The sequence below is a fragment of the Pollicipes pollicipes genome, unplaced genomic scaffold (genome assembly GCF_011947565.3).
Source record: "Pollicipes pollicipes isolate AB1234 unplaced genomic scaffold, Ppol_2.1 Scaffold_5724;HRSCAF=6776_pilon_pilon_pilon, whole genome shotgun sequence".
NCBI classification, from domain to species: Eukaryota; Metazoa; Arthropoda; class Thecostraca; order Pollicipedomorpha; family Pollicipedidae; genus Pollicipes; species Pollicipes pollicipes.
This window is the reverse complement of record NW_023596746.1, coordinates 21,601,771-21,621,287: the sequence shown is the minus strand read 5'-3', so window position 1 is coordinate 21,621,287 and position 19,517 is coordinate 21,601,771. Positions and strand designations below refer to the sequence as shown.

Genomic DNA, 19,517 nt, shown 5'->3' with positions numbered 1-19,517 from the left:
TTTCCCATATTAAAACGACAGCCGTTGTTGATGGCTGGAAAGGACCAGCGCGGCTCGCCTTGCCGCAAGCAAGGCTGCTCGACACAGCGATGACATACGCAAACGTTACTCGGACCATGACGGAGGCCATATGATCGTCCCCTTAATGCGGATCTTCCTCCAGAACCTAAATTCGATCCCTTCCCCAAACATCACAACGGGTCCACATTTCGTCACGCTCTCGCTACGATACGCCAGCCAGATTTCTTTTGGTAACAAATTCTACCCCAACGCCGTTACCACAAAATTTTTGGGACGGTGGAACTTTTGGGGCACTACCGCGTTTTTTCGCATCACCCATAACATCATGAACGGCACAATTTCTCCTCAAAGTCGGCGCGCTACTTCTCCCCGAATGGCCACCGTCAGGCAACTATTTACACGAAGGTGCACTTCGCGACTATCTACTCAGACACGATCTTGGGCAGACTTCAAAACGAAACAGAGCGCACTGTACATCGGTGACCTTTCTGAGGCACACACGGCCGCCGCTTGGCCCGAGCGTGCACCTGCATGCCTGGATGTGCATCACACGGCCGGCGCCAGCCGACACGAGAGGCGCTGACAGGCGCCGCCGGTCGCGCGCCGGCGAGACCGTGCGGCCTCCCTGTCGACTGCCGAGTGCAGGTGCGGGATGCGGCGCTACTAACGAGGCCACTGGCGGGCACGGCGCATGCGGGGCGGCCAGCGCGGGTGGCCGATAACTCACGTGCCGCCCCATCCCCACAGGCTGTACGGGCCAGAACGAGCGGCGGCAGGTTAGTAAAGCCGGGCGGCGTCAGCGGACGCGGCGGCAGCCACTGCGGCTGGGGCTGGCCACTCAAACGCACAGAGTTGGCGGCACGGCGCGGACACGGTTAGTACGCCAACACGAAAGCGGTTAGTCAGCACAGATGCGGTCAGTACGTCGACCTGAAAGCGGTTAGTAAGCCGACGCGGCCGAGTTAGTGCTTGAACGGAGGCAGCCGCGGGTCCAGCATGGGCCGACGGCCGGCCGGCGGCCCGTCCGGGTCCCGCCGGCGACTCGCCAGGCTCGGCCACCACCCCGACCGGCCTGCCCGGCGGGTGCAGCGGCCACCGCGCGCGCTCGGCGGCGCACGGCGCGCATAGCGGTGACCTCAGGCACGCGGCGCGGCCGCTCCGCCGGTGATCAGACGACGAGGCGATCAATCCGCTCAATACGGACAGCATCGGACCGCTGGAACCGGACGGGCCGCGGCCGGCGCAGCAGTGCGTCCCGAGCCAGCCAGCCGGTGACGCCTGCTCTGGGTGACGCCGGCAGAGCGAGGCCTGCGGGGCCACCCGGCGGACGCGGCGACCGCGCTGACCGGGAGCGTTTGAATCCAGATGGTGGGGGGGGGGGGGGGGTCGCACACAGGGGTGCAGACAGGTCGGCCCCCAGTATGGTCACAGGTCATTTCGGTTCTGAGGGCTCCACAATAGCCAGTTCAATGTTGCTGGCATTGTCCACCGACACGTCATCGCTATACAAGCAGATCGAATGGAAGCAGGCCTGTTCATGCTTAACAGATTTAGCGGGGGGATACAATTTGGCCGCACTCGTAGTCGCCCATAACGACAAACGTCCCATAGTGCTCCACAACGCGTGCCACATTTGTCCGTTGCGAACCACCTGACCGTAGCGCCCAATGAGCACCCAGCACTAAAGAACTGGCCGGCCGCGCTCTTCACGCACCACTGCTGCCGCGATGATCACAGCACCCCTGGGTCACATTCGGCGGTGGGGCAGGACCCTGCCGCCGGCCGGGCGCTACCGGACACCTGCGAACCGGGTTAGTGGGGGGGGGGGGGGGGGGGGGGGGGGGGGGGGGGGGAGGGAGCAAGAAGTACAGCAGCAGCAGCAGCCAGCAGCATGCGATGCGGCGCAGCGCGGCTGCCTGCGGAGCGGCCGGCGTTAGTGGCGACATCTGTGCCGCCGGCTACTCACAGCGGCGCCGCCGTCACGGCCTGCTGCAGCTCGGTGAAGGTGTCAGTGACCTTGTGGTACCTGCCGGACACGAGAGGTCGCTCAGTCGGCCGCCACCCGCTGTCGGGCCGGTGCCGGTACGTGGCGCGAGCCGGGGTCGCCGCGGGAGGTGCCGGTGTGGAGAAGCGGGTCGCAACCGAACCCCACCAACGTGCCGCCGATGCTGGCCGACCGCAACCGTCAAACATGCATTGCGCATCGCACTGGAGAAGAGTCAACAGCAGAGCGGCGTTGCAACAGAACACAGCAAACATTGCACACCAGCCACGCCCGCTTGAGAGCGCAGCCAAAAGCGCAGCCAGCACAACGCGGAAGGCCGCGGTGGTCCGCCCAGGCTGAGGGTTGGAGTGCGTGCGCGGGTGAAGACGTTGCAGTGCAGTCTGTCGCCATCTGACCCCGGCACACCGGACCCCCGGCCCGGCGGCGCCAGCAGGGCTGCCGGCCGGCGATGTGACACCTCCATGCAGGCCGGCGTTGTGCCGCCGGTGCCCGCAGCCGGCCGGCGGAAGGCGCGGCCGCCCGCCTCTTGGCCGACAGCGGAGCCGGGCGGGGAGATGGGCTCGGGGGGAGGGGGAGGGGGAGGGGGAGGGGGGGGGGGGGGGCGGTGGGACTCACCGCTTCCGGCCCGTCGACTGGGCACGGACAGGCACCTGCGTCGCCCCGAACAGCGAGGTAAAGCAGCGACGCAGGCCACGCCGCTGAAGACGGCGTCCCCCGCACGAGCGGCGACCAGGTGACGCCGCTGCGAACGCGTCAGGACCGCCCTCCACCAGCGGCGAGGCCACCTCCCGGCGCTCGCGCGACACCGCACTTACGCCTGGGACTCCTTGACGTTCTTGATGCCCTGGTTGACATCCTCTGTGAACTCGGTCCACATGGTGATGCCCAGCTTGTGCTTCAGCTCCTTGCGCCTCCTTGATCTTGGCCGAGAGCGTCTCACGCATCAGCACAATGTCTTCCTCGATCTGGTGACAGGCACATCTCGGTCAGGGCGGGAGCCACCTGAGGCGCCGCGGCCAGGCGCAGCACAGGCAGCTGGACATCCTGTGGTCCGTGCCAGACGGCCGCAACGTTTCGCCTACATGACAGATCTGCACTTGCACGAACATGGGCGCAATGAACACCTCCGTAAATACATCTATCATTACTGGCGGCAAATGGAACAGCATAGTGCATCAAGGCCACCGTATCATTGTGCTTAGAATTCATCAGCAAAATCACATATCAGTGCAGGGTACAAGAGACTCTTGGGCACACCCGCTGGAACCCATAAATAATGACTGTATAGTGGGAATCGCAACACAGATAAACATTTCGTTGAGGGGGCCTTTACACCCTGGAGCATTCAGCAGATCACTGATGTTTCCACAACATAGTTCTCCTGCACCCCTCCTCATGTAATAGCTTACCCTGGACACCTCTTGCCCCAATCTCGTCATCGCCCACCCTGGCCAGCTTCTGCTCCCTGTCATCACCCACCCTGGCCAGCTTCTGCTCCCTGTCGTCATCAGCCACCCTGGCCAGCTCCTACTCCCTGTTGTCATCAGCCACCCTGGCCAGCTTCTGCTCCCTGTCGTCATCAGCCACCCTGGCCAGCTCCTGCTCCCTGTCGTCATCAGCCACCCTGGCCAGCTTCTGCTCCCTGTTGTCATCAGCCACCCTGGCCAGCTCCTGCTCCCTGTTGTCACCACCCACTCTGGCCAGCCCCTGCTCCTTGTCGTCATCACCTGCTCTGGTCAGCTCCTGCTCCCTGTCATCACCCACCCTGGCCAGCTCCTGCTCCCATCTCGTCACCGCCTGCCCTGGCCAGACCCAGTTCCCCTCTCGTCACCTTCCCTGGCCAGGCCCCGTTCCGCTCCCGTCACCACCCACCCTGCCCAGGTCCTCTCCCTTTCGCCACCACCTTTCCTGGCCAGACCCCGTTCCCCTCCCGTCACCACCTACCCTGGCCAGGTCCTGTTTCCACTCCTCGCGCTGCCGCTCCTGCTCTTCGGGGCTGAGCGCGGCGAACGCGTCCACCACGCCCGAGTCGGTGGACGGGGACGTGGCCGGCATCTCGCTGGCTGCAACACAGGGAGCCCGTTATCACACGGGCAAGCCCCGGGCCGGCTTGAGGTGCTTCTTATTCCGTTAACAGTGCAGTGCACTTCCCCGTGCAGTGACGGCTGTGTGTCAGCCGGTGTCATATCTCCGGCCGTGGCCGTGAGAAGAGCGTTTTTCTGAGCGAGAGGTGGACTGGGGGGGGGGGGGGGAGGGGGTGGGGATGAGATACGTTACGATGCGTTATACAGCCATAGTGGAGGGATGGCCGTGGTCCAGAGCCCCTATATGCATGCAATAACGATATTCGTGTCGAAACAGCAGCGTCATCACTTAAAGAAATCGAAGAACACTTGACACCCGTACAACTGGATAGCGCAGCTTAAGAATGCAATAATTATCAAGAAACCACCAAGCGAAGGCACAAAGGCCGTGGCAAAATGTACTGATTGTCTCAGCTGTGCAAATCTCTTACGCACATATGAAACGGGCAACAAAAATTACTCCATATTCAGGTTCACCGCTCTAACACAGTTCAAGAAGCGAAAAGTTTCAAAGGTCTAGTACTGCATAAAGTGATATTTGCGGCAGAAATGCAAGGAAAATGAGTTATGTGCGGCTAACAACCACCTGTAAGATTGTATACAGAAAATGTCATCAAGTGGACTGGGCCCACCGATAACTTGCTATGATAACAAACTATGTAGACATGTGCAATGTATTCTGATCAACTGTGTCCATAACTACAGGGATTGCATATTATAAAAAAACATTTTACTAGTCCTGCACAAAGCTGCAGCATATTCTTTTCCTTCATGTGTTTTCTTCTTTCTTTCTTTTTTCTTACTTCTCACTAAGGCAGTTAAGGGAACTGCTTCACTTTCGTTTGGGGTTTGCTACTGAGACAGTCATTTCCATCTCATTCCCAGTATTTCACAGTTCTGACCTTTTCAAGACTTCAAATCCTCTTGTTTCTGAGCTAGGCACACGCAAACTTGTGCAGACTATATCGCACCGCCTAATCCAAGTCACCCCGAGGTGTGTGTCGTCATGGAAGCGTCACACGAATTCCACCTCATCAATGACAATATCGTGCCTAAGGTTAATGAAGAAATTGGCTTAAAGTGATTCGTGTCTGGAGTGCGTCAGCACGAATCCTATCATGAGCGTCAGCAGTTGTCTTTCAACCAGCTAAACGCGTCAAGTGCAAGTTTCGAGAACATGCCAAGTTTTGTGATACATAAAACAGGAACTTGGGCAGTGCTACTGGTTATGACGCAACTGAGGCTGGGAATCGCATAACTTAGAAAAAGCATCATAGCCGAGAATACAGATGCACATAACAAGATACAATCTAGGACAAACAAACAAGAACACCATGAAAAAGGACCAAAATACGAGGACGTGACGATATCCGGTGGAGTACACGCGCATGAGTTAACGAACCATCTCTCAGCGAGTTGAAGTACTATAAGCGAATCAGCCCGTCCGCTAGTGACAACTTCGACACGGCCACTCTGGCAGAGACTATGACGTCATACAAGCGTTCCATAGCGTAACAAACGACGACGTATTGAGGAGCATATTTACAAAGTAATGACTAAGACAGTGAACGATAATGATATTGGGCTAGAGGTGTTTTGACGGCCGAGGCCATTATGCGCCCATAACGAAGTCAACTTTTTACCGGGACGTGGATACAGCGGAAAATCCTACAGCCAGTGGGAAGAAAAACACTGGCCCGTGCGAAAGACATTGGAATCGTCGCTGAGGCTTCCACACAGGTTCAGGGTTTCCGCAGGTCGTTCAAAACAGCGTATCCGCCCTTCGGCAAATGGGGATGCAAAAGCAACGTGTCGCGCACAGTAAGTGGCGAGTTGCAGTGTGGCGATACGGGTCGGTCTTAGTCGCAAAGCAGAAACCCATGTGTCACATATGAACGTCACGAACGCAATCTGCGCAGGGTAACCTCCTCTCGTCTCGCTCTCAGCGGTCACGACTGTCACACCGCGAACTGTGGCTTCACCGCCCTGAGCTAGCTACTTGTCATCGCGTCCCACAGCTGCTGCCGTTCGCCCTGTAAAAAGGCGGCAATGACGGGGTAACAGCCTTCGGCCGGGACAGGCGGTTGATGCGTGCGTACAGCCCGAGCAGTCCATCTCGCCGCGGAGTCGACTAGCTCATTCTCTGACATGCCGTCTGAGATGTCGTCTTGCCAATTCGGTTGAGCGCAGAGAAATGTGATCAAATGCCCTGTGCGAAGGGACTGAGCGGATAAAACGCCCTCGGCGCCGGAGTTCTACTCATAGAGTCCATTAAAATGAGGTGCAAAGCCCTGTTATCTACCTGGACGAAACAAATCGCCTTCAAAACAGCCATCAGTTCCGACGTAAAAACCCAGGCACGTGCCGGCGGCGACACGATCGGGTCATTGCGCCACACACGAAGGCATCGTCAACGCCGCATGCTGCCTTGGAGCCATCTGTGTATACAGTCATATATCCCTGATGTGATGCAAGTTGTTCTAGAGTTCTGGAACGGAAAACAATGGAATGAACATCTGCTTTCCTTCCGTCCGAGAGTGGAATGTTTACTGCTGGTGACAACAGCTGCCGTGGATGGGCTGACAGTGTTTTTTTCGCACTAAAAAGATTGTCAGTAGCTACAAGTGTTTTTTTCATCCTATCTCATGCTTGCCTCAGCATCTCCACATGTGGACCATTCCGTTTAACCTAGAGAAAGTTGTCGCAGCAGGCCTGGCTCCTTTCAAATATGAAGCTGTGGCAGACACGTACGCAGGACAACCTAGTCCGTTCAGAAGGCGCGTGCCCGACCCACTGTCCTCCACCCCGTGTCCGCGGGCACACGGAACCGCGTGGGCGGGTCATTACAGCTGGGACGCACGGCAATCGACGCGTGCCACGGCATGACGCACCGACGACGGCCGCGGCACTGCGGCGGCTGGACCCACGCCATACTCACATCGGCACGTGGCCCTCACCCCGGCACGCGACCTTTACCTCTGTTGGGTTCTTTGTGGCGAGCAAAGTGACCCACTGCTAGGCGAAATGCCTACCACACCGGAATACCGTGCACAAGTGCACACGTAACGCCCTGTTGGTATGATCGCGTGGCACGTCAAAGCGTGGACGAGCCACACAGGTACCGAAATGCGCAAGGCACGAACCGTAGGCCAGATGATGTTTAACGTTCACTTGCGATATCCTGCAGCGCTGATGGAGTGCCGCCCAAACCATGGCCGTCACAGCGCGTCACTTCGACTAGCACGTGCCAACGCAATGTACTGCTGTGACGATACGCTTGCAATAATGCGCGAAGCACGCCACAGAAATGGCGTCCCCCGTACGCCAGTGTGCCAAGTGGCGAAATGCAAGGCGGCACATTGTGCCAACCGTCCGGCTCCGTTGTGCGATTTGTACGGCGACGTGACTTCCCAGGCACTCGGGTCATCCAATCGGCCCCTATCTCCCAGGCTTGGACCCATCACGCCGTGTTCTGTCGCGTGACCCCGTGTACGGTGAGATTCAACTGCGCTGCTATGGGCACGGGGTAGTCTATCCGGCATTCACTAGCGACAATAATAAATGAGGGCAGAAACCTGACAAACCGAAAACATCCCTCACACGCGATCAAGACCACGAACATCCAAATATTCCCGCAAAAATGCACCAATCCATTTTCTTGTGCGGTTGTCACCAACGGCGGCCGGCGCCACCTGCAGCCGCTGCTCAGTGCGCCACCGCCGCCGTGCGGGCCGCGCCCGCCCACCGCAGGTTCGGATCGGTCGACCGCCCGCCCACCGCAGGTTCGGATCGGCCGACCGCCCGCCCACCGCAGGTTCGGATCGGCCGACTGCTCGGTCACATCAGGCGTCCAATCGGCCGACGCTTTGGCCGGCCAGTCAGCGTCGACCGCTGGCGGTCGGGTGACCCACGGGTGCCGGCGACTGACGGCGTCCGCTGTTCAGACGCTCAGGGCAGGCAGCCGCGTGGCGCGCCGCCGCTTGCCGACACGCTCAGAGTTTGTCCGTCGATACGTGGCACGTTATTGTTCATGTAAGGGGTGGTGGCCAGAGACGGTTGAAAAGCTCAGGGATTCTGACGGCATGTTGTAGTGGAAAAAATGGCTGCTTGAAGCGTAAGAGAAACGAATCGCGTTGAGAAAAACCTACAAAAACGAAATTCAAAAAAGCTAACAAAGTAATTGTGGAAGACTCTAAGTTGTTCAAAACAAACTTCTTTTTGGCGCATCGGATACGCGTAGATAGCCTCAGACTAACCCTTTTAGTGACATTCTGCAGCCTTTTAAAGAACAGAAGCCTCGGAATTCGGGCTGTATGTCCCCATACCGACCACGCGCCTTGATTTTCTTCCCATATGTGAAAGATTACAGGCGGATTACCGATTGCAGCTTACTTGCAGACCGCAATATTGAATATTATATAAGGGGACATTGTGGCTTAGGCATGACTTACACTGTGACGAGCAAGCCCTCTTGGATGCCAATTTAAACATCGGGTACCAAACGTTAAGCACGTTAACTATTTATCATAACGTTGCCTGCTTTTGAAGCGCGCTCCGCGCCCGTCCGCCGCGCTGACATGCCGGCCTGTGAGTACAGACTACGACGCGATTACTAGCTCATAAGAAACACTAAAGGCTGACGTATTTGTATCAAGATTAGCTCAGAATTACTGAGCATATTTGCGTCCGTCGCATCACTGCTGACCACGCTGTCCTGGCGGCAAACTAGGGTCAGCACGTCAGCTAATGGTGGCAGCGGTGTGGCAACTATCGCGTCTTCTTCAAGGGCCCGACGATACAGAAGTTCGTTAGACCGCAAAACTAAGGAGCCCGCGCAGGATTCACACAAGATGTAAGTCATACCACACACACAATCTGCACACACAGTCCCGGGATATCCTGCATTGCTTTATCCCTGCCCTGGCACTACGTGCTGCGGCTCTATGACATCAGTCTGTAGACTAGCCTCACCAGCTACCACAGACGGCCACCCTCATGTCCCACGTCCCGGTGACGGGTGTCCACCGCACCCGTCCCGGCGCCAGCAGCGCCACGGCAGACACCGCCGACTGCACATCCCGCGCCGTCAGCAGCCGCGGCCTGCGCGCGCGCCGCCGCCCGGGTCGTGCGCAGCGGCCGCCGTGTAAACAGAGCCACGCCTCCCGACGCGCGCCGCGCCACGGCTCGGCTCCGCTCTGGACGCGGCCGGCCGACCGACCGACGCCACCGCCGCAGCCAGGAGCGAGGCAGGCAAGACGGCGTCCCGGCGGGCCAGCGCGGGCCACGCCCACGCCGCGGGGGTCGCGCGGTGGGACTGGAGCCCGTGTCGCTCACGTGGGTAGCACAACAGACTGGAAGGCTTATACGGTAGGCCGTCGGCAGGCACGACGTGGAGCCAACCTCCCTCCATCCTCCCTCCACAGACGGATCACCAAGGTCTGACCATTACTGCTCACAACGCATCAGTCAGTTGCACTCGGCTTCTCATTCCCTGTTCCAACGCGCCAGCCGGCTTGCTGCGTGCGGACAGTCCAGCTGGTTTGTAATCAGCTCCGGTAAAACAAAGCCCCCACAAACGGATCGGAAAACACCGACACCGAACATTACTTTCCGATACTAAACACGGCATACAGGTGGTGGTGAAATACCCGTCTAGCTAAAAGAGAGCATATTTGAAGCGGGCAGGCACGAGGCCTGTCCGCCGGCCTCACAATACCTCCGCTGAACTGGCATTAACAGCGCAGGCGACGACAGGTGAACCGTGGCTTTTTGCGGCCATGTTTTTCACCCGCAGGTCTGAAACGGAGCCAGCTGCACTGTGTGGGTCCCGGCTTCGCTGTCAATCGATGACGACTTTCTACCGTTTGGAAGAAGACTCCGACGGCGCGTAAACAAGACGGCGGCCGACAAGCCAGGTGGGCCGGTGGGTTTCCCCGGCGGTCGGACCGCGGCAGACGCAGCAGGCACAAGCACAAAGACCCGGACGTTCGGCGCGCGCCACTGCCAATTATGCGATCCACGTCAAATGAGACAGAACCGCGCCTAATGGCTTACAGCGTGGAATTTCTAAAAAAAAGCGCTCCGTCCGTTTCCGTCCGTTTGTGGGGGCTCAGCGAAAAGCGCTGAGGGAACGTCCTTGTAGTTAAAGTTGCTAGGTAGTTAGTAGACAGTAGGTACTTAGAGCACTTAAATTCGGAGGAGGGACGGAAAAATGTGTTTCTGTTAATCCTCAGCTGGTTTAATAGACATTTTTGTTTAACAAAAAAGAAGTGAAACAATGAGAATACAAGGCATTTGCATGCTGCTGTTTAAGTGCATGCTTTTCGTCCGTTGGACAACAGAAATCGAGCCATCGGCAGCACACGCAACTGATAACGATCTATCATCGAGCCCAGCTTTTCAGCCAGCCATGACAGGTATAACACACCACCCAATTATTTTGCCACTAATCCTAAGAGTCCGGTAGCTAGTGTGCACCCAGCAGGTATACAGAGGCTTCGCCTCATATATTACGCCTGAGCAGCCTCGGAGGCTCTGGAAACGCCCGGCGCTTTAATGTCTTTGTCAGATACCGGTTCCAGGTTACCCTCTAGCCCTCTACTCTCTTACTCTTACTTACTACTCTTACTCTACTCTTACTCTCTAGCCCTCTAGCCCAGCTCGACACCTCCAGCGTACTTGATGGCTACGCTAACGACACGGGTCGTCCGTCACCTGTCAGCAAACCGTCTCCCTCCCCATGACGCCACCTCTCCCAGTGAGTGGCGAAATCGTGCGTTCGAAACCATATGACATTCAAAAACATCACTATAAACCACGCCTCATCATTGCCAGCTGTAAGGCGAGAGTTGTATTGCCTTGGAATGGCTTACGCCCGCTACGGGTGACTTCGGGCTCGCAGTGCCCACTTGACAGGTCGAGCCTGGTGGGTGAACCTCGGACCCGCTACCACGCTCCACTTCACAGGGTACTTCCGCACTCGGTCCGCCTAGCCGAGCTGCTCTCCGGAGAGCACGCGTCACACGACGGTGCAACACGGCCACCGCTGACAGGTCGTGGCCGTGGCCGAGCCCGTGTTCGGACAGCTGCAGCTGACATCTCTGTATTGGTCCCGCCGAACAATGTACACGATCTGTGGCTTAGCCGGTGCCGCATGGCCGCCGCCGGACACGGAGTCTAGCCCATCACCCGCCCACAATGGTGCCGACTGGTCCGGGCGGGACTGGCGTAATGTATACAAAGAAGACAAGCTGTCGTGTTAGGCACGCGATCAGCACGGCGTCCAGACCGCGCCAGACTGTCGGACAACAGAGATCGAGTCTTTGCCAACACGCACGCTGATTACTGGTACCATCCGCTCATGCCGATGAATGTGGTGGTTTTTATGTATTTAGGGGCGTCGGCGAGCTGTTGTGATGCGATCGCCACGCCGGCCGCCGTGCCAGCCGACCAAAGCCTCCACCCGCCGCCGCTAGGCGGCAGCATCAATCGGCCGAAGCGGGTGGTGACGTCACACGGACGGCACGGGAGGCTTTGGTGTGAGTCACGGGCGCCTACTGAATCGGCAGGCCGCGACGGATCATACCGGTGCAGGGTCAGAGACCGGTACCCCCGCCAGCCAGCCAGATGGAGGCCGAACTGGGCACTTGCAAACCCGTGTCGGTTCCAAGCACACGTCTGTGCGACCCCGACCGTTCTGTGCGACACCGATGGTTCTGTGGGACCCCACTGACGACGGTTCGCCATCAGATCATGGTATCGACATTCGGAAAATTCCAACCGACGATACGACTGCCAGCTAACTGACGTCATCTCAACGTCTTGAATAATTTGTGATTTGTGTGATATCAAATCTAATTTTGGACCGAAAAGTATGGGCTGCTGCCTATCAGCCAGAATAAAAAAGCTATACGCGTGAGAAACAAAGCACTCCTTTCTGGTCGGCTCTGCAATCAATCAATGCCCAGCCCTGGCATGTCAATCATGACGTTCCACGTCCAGCGACGCCCACGTCGAGCGCACGGACAGAGCCGGTCGGTAGGGCGACACGTCCCGCCCGCGCGCGTCGCACACACCCGGCCCCTGCACGCCGTCATCGCCGGGACGGCGGAGCATACACACACACACACACACACACACACACACATACAGGTGTCGACCGTCACCAAATCGATCGCCCAGCTGCCGGGTGACGCCGCGCGTCGGCCGCCGCCGCCGCGGTCGGCGACCGGAAACGCCGCACGTCCGGAGGTGGCAGCGGCGCACATGACGGCGCGACTGAGCGTCGGGTGCGATGGGGGCGCCAGTGGCGAGGGCGCGGCCGCGTTCTAGCGCGGTGGGGAGACAGTATGCCCTGGGGATCGTCGAGCCTCCAGTACTCCAAGGGCCCGCCTGGATGCGAGCGGAGGAAAAGACGTTCGTCGATAGAAATGGATAATTCATGCAGTGACGTCAATTGCGATTCATTTCCGGCCAAGGCGATCATAAATTGAGCCATTGGCGTTCGGAATAGCCCATTAGCCAAGCCGATAACTGGATTACGGAGCAAGAGCTGGTCCGTCGTCACGCCCAGGCCATCATCGGCCCAGCCGGGGCGGGCCGGGCGAGCGGTCGCCCGCGGCGGGCGCGTCACTGCGCCGGGTCATTGCCGGACGCCGTGTAACAACGACTCGTGCGGGCGAGCGGGGCGCCGCGGCAGCCGAGGCGCGGCGCAGCCGCAACGCTAAGCACAGGCACGTGCTGACGACTGCGTCCAGATCGATCCGACCGCATCCGGCCTGCCCGATCGTCAGAGCGCCGTCTTTCCAGCCTGACAGCTGTCCCGCGCCGCTCCACGCGCTGACCTGGCCCACACGGCGGCGGTGTCGGGTGTCGCGCCGACACCGGACGTCACGTGACGCCAGGCACTGGGGTCGCCGCCGTCCGGACGGTAGTCCCGGTCCCGGTCAAAGTTTGAGTCTGAGTCAGGGCCCGGGTCCGGGTCCGGGTCCGGTCCGCGGTCCGGCGGCGGCCCCCACACCCGCTGCACACACGCTGCTCACCGGAGACGGCTGCCGCCCGCCGGTGAAGCTCGCCGTCGCAGAAGGCGCGCGGCGCGTCCATGAACATGGCGTCAGCGGCACCCGCCGGGCCCGGCCGCCGGCGTTCGACACTGATGACGCGTCCGTCGGCCGGTCGCCGCCCGTCTGATCACCGCCCGGCGTGTTATGATCAATAGCGCCCAGCTGTGACCCGTGTCTACTGTGGCCGTCCCGCCGGTGGAGGGAAGGGGGGCGCTGCACGGTCCCCAGATCGGAGTGGCACGAGCGTCCGCGAGTGGCAGGACCGGACTACGCGTGAGGCCAGCACCGGACCTCCTCCGGTCAATTCGTTCCCAGGCGGTATCGCCGGCCGGTCGCTCGTTGCCGCCGCGACGGAAGAAGCGCGCACAGCGGACGTCCGGTCAGCGCCGGTGCGGTCCAGTAAGGAACAGAAGCCGACAGTGGCGCCGCGCCGCGGCCGGGCGGGGCAGCGCGGCCGCCACGCCGCCAGACGGTCAAGCTCGCTGAGCGCCGTCAGCGGCGTCGGGCGGGCGCCCCACGGCCGTCTACATCATCACTCTTACATCAGGGCGATGCAACCGCGCACTGAACCCCTGCCGAAATGGCAGGCATTGCAGTGGGGAAGGCGCTAGCCAAAGGGGGAGGGGCATCATGAAATGGGAGCAGTGCTGAGTAAGCTAGCAATGAGGGCAGCTTGACACAGGAAAATGTTGGTTGTCAGTTTGAGCTTAGACAGCAAAACCTTAAAACCACCACAGGCAGCTCAGTTTGTTAGTCAGTACCTCAATTTATAAATTCCCAGAGGGCTAGTAAGAACTCATAAAGACATTTCTTTTCAAGTCACTATCTATCTAGCTCAAAAGGTGACTACCAGAACAGCCAGCAGACTCAATATTGGCTCAAGTGCTAAATGTCTCCTTGAGTATGATCAATGACATGGTATATCCATAAGGAGTTGTCTCCATGCACACTACGGGTGTCCCTAAATTTTGCCTAAAGGGAAGGTTCACTCATTTATCTCATTGCTGAACCCAATGTATGTTACCATGGGGGCTGGTAGTCTGTTCTTCAGCTGCAGTGCAGCAATGGCGTGTAATAGGTGAACAAAGGCGTGATATTAAGGTGCCAGATGTGCGGTTTTGAGACCTTTAGGAAAATATAATTGTGGTCATCTGATGTGCACATATGAAGAGCAGCATTTACCAGAAAATAACTCACTTGTGATCTTAAATGTTTTTTGTAATGCAAGTAGTAGTTTATGGTTCAGTTTAACAATCTTCTAATAAATGTTCTGTTTAATAATTTTTATAACACATATTAAGCAGATTACATGCATAGGTTCTCATAATTCAAGAGCCTGCCATTTCCCATGGGTCCACTTCATTATCCTTAGGATGAGTGGATTTTTTAATTTCCAGAAGAAAATTTCAAAAGTCACTAATTCTGAGCACCACGGGCATAATCACTTTTGCACTTTTGAACATCAGATGTATTAACACAAGAACACACACAAGTTTGACCATGCAGTGCTATGTAACACTTCACCTTGCTAGGCATCACAGCTAGCATATCATTAGTCCTGTGCAGAAGCCGAGATTGAAGTTCATTCTGTTGCCCAAAGGCAAAAAAGGCCTGAATCCTATTTTATCTGATGGGCCTTTTAGTCTTCAGAGAGCAGTATTGTCAGGGCACGGGGCAAAGATCACAAAGAAGAAGCAAAAATGACAGCAGCCATATGGATTGAGAAAGCATACACAAAGTGTCACATGCCCATCTAATTAACTTAACCCAAATTATTTTTGTTAGAAATACCAACCTAATACTAAATTTACAGGTGGCATGGGATCAATACTGCACAATTAAAAATATATCTAACTCTACACCCACATTCAGACAAAGGACCACATCTTAGGTTCACATATGAGGGCTCGATTGACGTCAACAACGGAAAAAATTCACTCAAATTTCATTGAGCCCTTAATGGTAACACACTGTAGACTCGCAACGGCACAAGGCGGGGCAACAGGTGAGCAACTGCTTGCAGGACATCAATTGGCTCACCAGGGGACGTCATTTCCAAAGCCCTAAAGACGTTGCTCCGCGGCACCGGGTGTCGAGAACTGGTTGAACTCCCACTTTTCCGACGCGTGGCACGCGACTACACAATACGCTTCGCACAGGATGCCGGCCGCGCCTCCCGACACGTCCTCACAAAATTTATCAACAACTCGGCGATTCAAGGTAGCTTAGAAAGGTTCCATAATTGCGGTATACAAATGATTCCAACTAATGCTTCGTGACGTCACAGGAGTATTTTCAAAGTCTGCGGACGAATTTGGCTATGACACACACATACAAGTAGTACAACTGACAACAACAAATTGTACAGCATGACAATTTGGTTATTTTGGCTCATATGACCTCCCAAAAATAAAGGCCTGTGGTCTCGACGTGCTCAGTGTCCGGATTCTCAGGGAATGTGCCGAGGAGCTAACTACTCCGTCGGAAATAATATGTAAGCTTTCTCTAAACTCTGGCGTCTTCCCCGCCATGTAGAAGCAAGCGAAGGTGACTCCAGTGCCAAAGAAGGGGTCCAAAAAGCTGTCTGAAAATTACAGACCTTTGTCGCTGCTTCCTATTTGCTCAAAATATTGGAGAAAACTGTGAGCGATAGTCTATTACAGGTCTATCTGCCCGCCCTTCCCTTATCCCAGCACGGATTCCTTCCAAAGAGCTCTTGCATCACACATCTTTCACGTTTTCTTGAACACTGCTGAACACCTACCTCAAAAGGTGAACAAACTGGTGCGATCTGGTGACCCGGAAGGCAGCATTCTAGGAACGTTGCTGTTCGCCTGCTTTCTGGCTGATGTTCCTGATCAAATCGAGAGTGAGTGCCTTATGTACGTTAATGGTGGGACAATTTTCACCGAATCAACAACGTAGCAGATTGTCTCACACTTCAGGCGGGTTTGGATCGCCTCTGAGAGTGGTCTAAAAACTGGGGACTGAAAATGGTTGGGTTCGAGTAGCCAGTCTCGGTGTCCTCCATTTGGTTATGAGCATCTTCTCGCTTTCTTCAAAGCATCACCTATCAAGGCACGCTTCACTCAGTCTGGCATCCTATTTCTGTACAACGTATTTCATCACAGGATTGACTGCACTCACCTAGCATCACTGTTCAGCCTGCCTACGCCCGTCCAGCGTTCTCGGCAATATCGGGCTTTTCCACCAGCCATTTGCAACGGTCAACACTTAAAAACGGGTTTGTCGCACGACTACCAGCTGTCTGCAATCAATTTTTGCAGCATTTTTCTTCAACTGACTTTTTTCATCCAACAAAATCATTACGCTCTGATTTGTTTAGGTTCGCCGGCACACGTGGGACATTTTCTCGATGACTTGATGTACGACCGTGTGTAATACGTGTGTGTGTGTGTGTGTGTGTGTGTGTGTGTGTGTGTGTGTGTGTGTGTGTGTGTGTGTGTGTGTGTGTGTGTGTGTGTGTGTGTGTGGTGTGTGTGTGTGTGTGTGTGTGTGTGTGTGTGTGTGTGTGTGTGTGTGTGTGTGTGTGTGTGTGTGTGTGTGTGTGTGTGTGTGTGTGTGTGTGTTTGGTTAGCTTTTTGTTTATGTTTGTATCATATATTTATTGTTCTTAAAACTGGACCGCTTCCGTAACTGGGCCTTTTCCTGTAGAATCCGTATGTCCCAAATTACCAAAATAAACGAAAAACGTACACAACTGATAGAATTTACCTCCATCGGTTCAATTTCATGATTTATCCGATTTGGAAGCAAGCTGTCAATGGACACCGCCGATGTTAAATAGATGCATCACGCCACCAGGTCGCGGATGAATTGCTTCAATTTGGATATTGTACAGAATACGTCATTCTTCATGGTTCCCAGTTTATTTGGCTGCAGAGGAGGTGACCAGCAGCACCTGGATGGACGGAACCTATCCGTTTACATCAAGCTCCGTACGGCATGAATGGATCCATTGTAAGTGTCAAGCGCCCGACCCCCCCCCCCCCCTATCCCCCCAGTGCTGGCCACGTTTATTGTGCCTATTTATAGACGTTTAGCAGAAAGGAAATGCTTAAACACTTATATGTTTCGCAGGCGGTTTGCAAATTTCCGCCTCTGCAAGGACCAAAAAGATGAAATTAATAGACCTTGGACATCCAAACAGTGGAGCCGCAGGAACATGCTGAGGGATTACATAACGATGACACGGCGATGACAACCGTATCTCTGTTTGACCCAATGAGACCCGAAGATCATGTCCCAAGGATCTTGTAATCTTGCGCAAGTAAGTTCATATCAGGTCCGCCAGCCGTGTGAGCTTGGTTGTGAGCTCATGATGTGAACACTATTAAACAGCGGTTCAGATCCCAGAGATCTTTTATGACGGAGTGTTCCCAAAGATCAGAGGCCCCTGGTTTTCGGACAGGCTGGATCGCTGCGCCTGCGCTCCGCCGCATGGTGTGTGCTGACCGGTCAGGGCAGCGGTAGGCGGCTGGACTGCGGGTCAGAGGTTGTGTACATCTGGGGTGACGCTCACGGGCTTGAGCGTGCAGACAAGCCGTGCAGTGCAGTGATGGAAAAGGAAGTGGCTGAATCATCAGATATGGACTCCGTTTTTGGTGACGCCGGAAACGTCGAACAGCTGCCTTCTCAACCAGCCAAACGACAGAGGCAGACGTCTGTGACAGAGCTCATGCGCAGGTTTCGAGGACAGAAGGACTCAGGGACTGAGAACAGCTCGGGCAAAAGCAGCAAAGCTGGGCCATGCAGCTACAAGCCACAGTCAAATTGGTGAGGTGATTGCTGACCTCTTGCATGTAATTAACAGAGTGACTAAATGACAGAAATATTAACGTCTCGACCAACAGGGTCACTTACAGTTTTGGAGTTAAATTTGCGTCATTTGAGAACCGGATTGAAATTCTTGAGTAGAAGGCTATGACACAACACTCTGAGGTAAAAGCCATGCGCAAGCAGCTTGAAACGCTCACCATTCCCAACAAGCAGCTGTCTGATCAAATTGAAGACATCGACAATAACCGACGTATGAGCCCGTATGAACGCATGGATCATGACCCTCGCGGACTTCGAAAAGGCCAAACAGAACGGGAACATCCAGAACATGACTCTCAAAATGCTGAACTCAAGGTTCTCGGACCTCCACGTCTTTAGCTCGGACATCCAGAACGTGCGCCGTCCCCTAGGCGAAAACAGAGTGGTTTGTAAATTTTCTGAGAACAAAAATTCGCGATATGGTCTACAAAAAGCGGTTGGAACGCGCAAAACATACATACTATGGACACAGCTTGTATCCGCCATGCTTACATGAGTCTTTAACCCCTACCGAATTGCATCTGTATCACAAGCTGCTTGCCGCAAAACACTCCGGGCGTATCTCCTCGGTTTTCACGCGGCGAGGCACCGTCTTCTGCCAGATTGAGGAAACGTCCGGAGGGATCCAGATTGACGACAACGACAAATCGCTAGGATGAGCCAGCGTGGTGTCCCATCTCGGAAAATCAGCGTCATCAGCAGTTCCAGCGGCCACCTGGACGGACGCGGCGCCCCAGGCCGCCTGCGGTGTGCGGCCCGCCTGTGGCCGCCGGCCGGCCGCCGGTCGGTGCCTCGGGCCTCGGGCCTCGGTGGTACCGGGTCGTCCGGCACGGACGGGTCGCGACCGGCCGCCCGGCGACCGGGACCGCTGCCCGCTGGGCGCGCGATCAGTTAGTGCGGGCCGGGCCGCTGCCGGGCGGGCCGCGCCCGACCGCTCTGCTGGGGGCGCCGGTGTCGGAACAGAGAGACTCTTCAGCCGGTGAGCAGCTGCAGCGCTAGCCTGCTGCTTCGGAGGTCTAGTTGTCGGCGCCTCGGGCGTTTCCGGGGTAACCGCAGCACTGGATCAACCGGTGGATATGCAGCTGGGGACTGCGTCGCAGGTCGGTGAGATAGCTCCGTCGGTTGCTGGACTCATTCATCGTGACGATGCTCGTGCAGGAACACACTAGTAAAAACGTAGAAAGCCGTTCAGTTTGAACAAGTGATTGTGACGGACCGTTTTACCCATTGCGTAATAATGTGATGGTCTACAGTAGCCGTTTATTCAGACGTAATCAAGTTTCTCGCATAGTATAAATATCACGTAATACGTGCAGCCAGATGCCCATGCAGCCATGATTCCCCGGCCACTATTCATCAAGAGTCACCTTTCGTTCCGTGATCTGCAGAACTTTTGAACATATCTGCTTCAAGTTCGGCTGGACCTGCACCGACCGGGTTGGCCGCGCGCGCACCAGCGGATGCCGTGGCGGTCGCGCCACGCTTTCGGGTGTGGACGGCAGTCGC

The 19,517-nt window shown here is 56.2% G+C and overlaps 1 protein-coding gene across 1 annotated transcript; it reads right to left on the bottom strand.

The window, feature by feature from the left end:
• Nucleotides 1-744: 744 nt before the first annotated feature.
• LOC119102804 (uncharacterized protein F13E6.1-like) lies at nt 745-15,376 on the bottom strand. Its single transcript, XM_037226257.1, is given in 5 exon segments — nt 745-769; nt 2,842-2,933; nt 2,935-2,991; nt 3,971-4,089; nt 15,213-15,376. Coding segments are annotated over 5 exon segments (306 nt in total). The 5' UTR covers nt 15,226-15,376.
• Nucleotides 15,377-19,517: the final 4,141 nt, after the last annotated feature.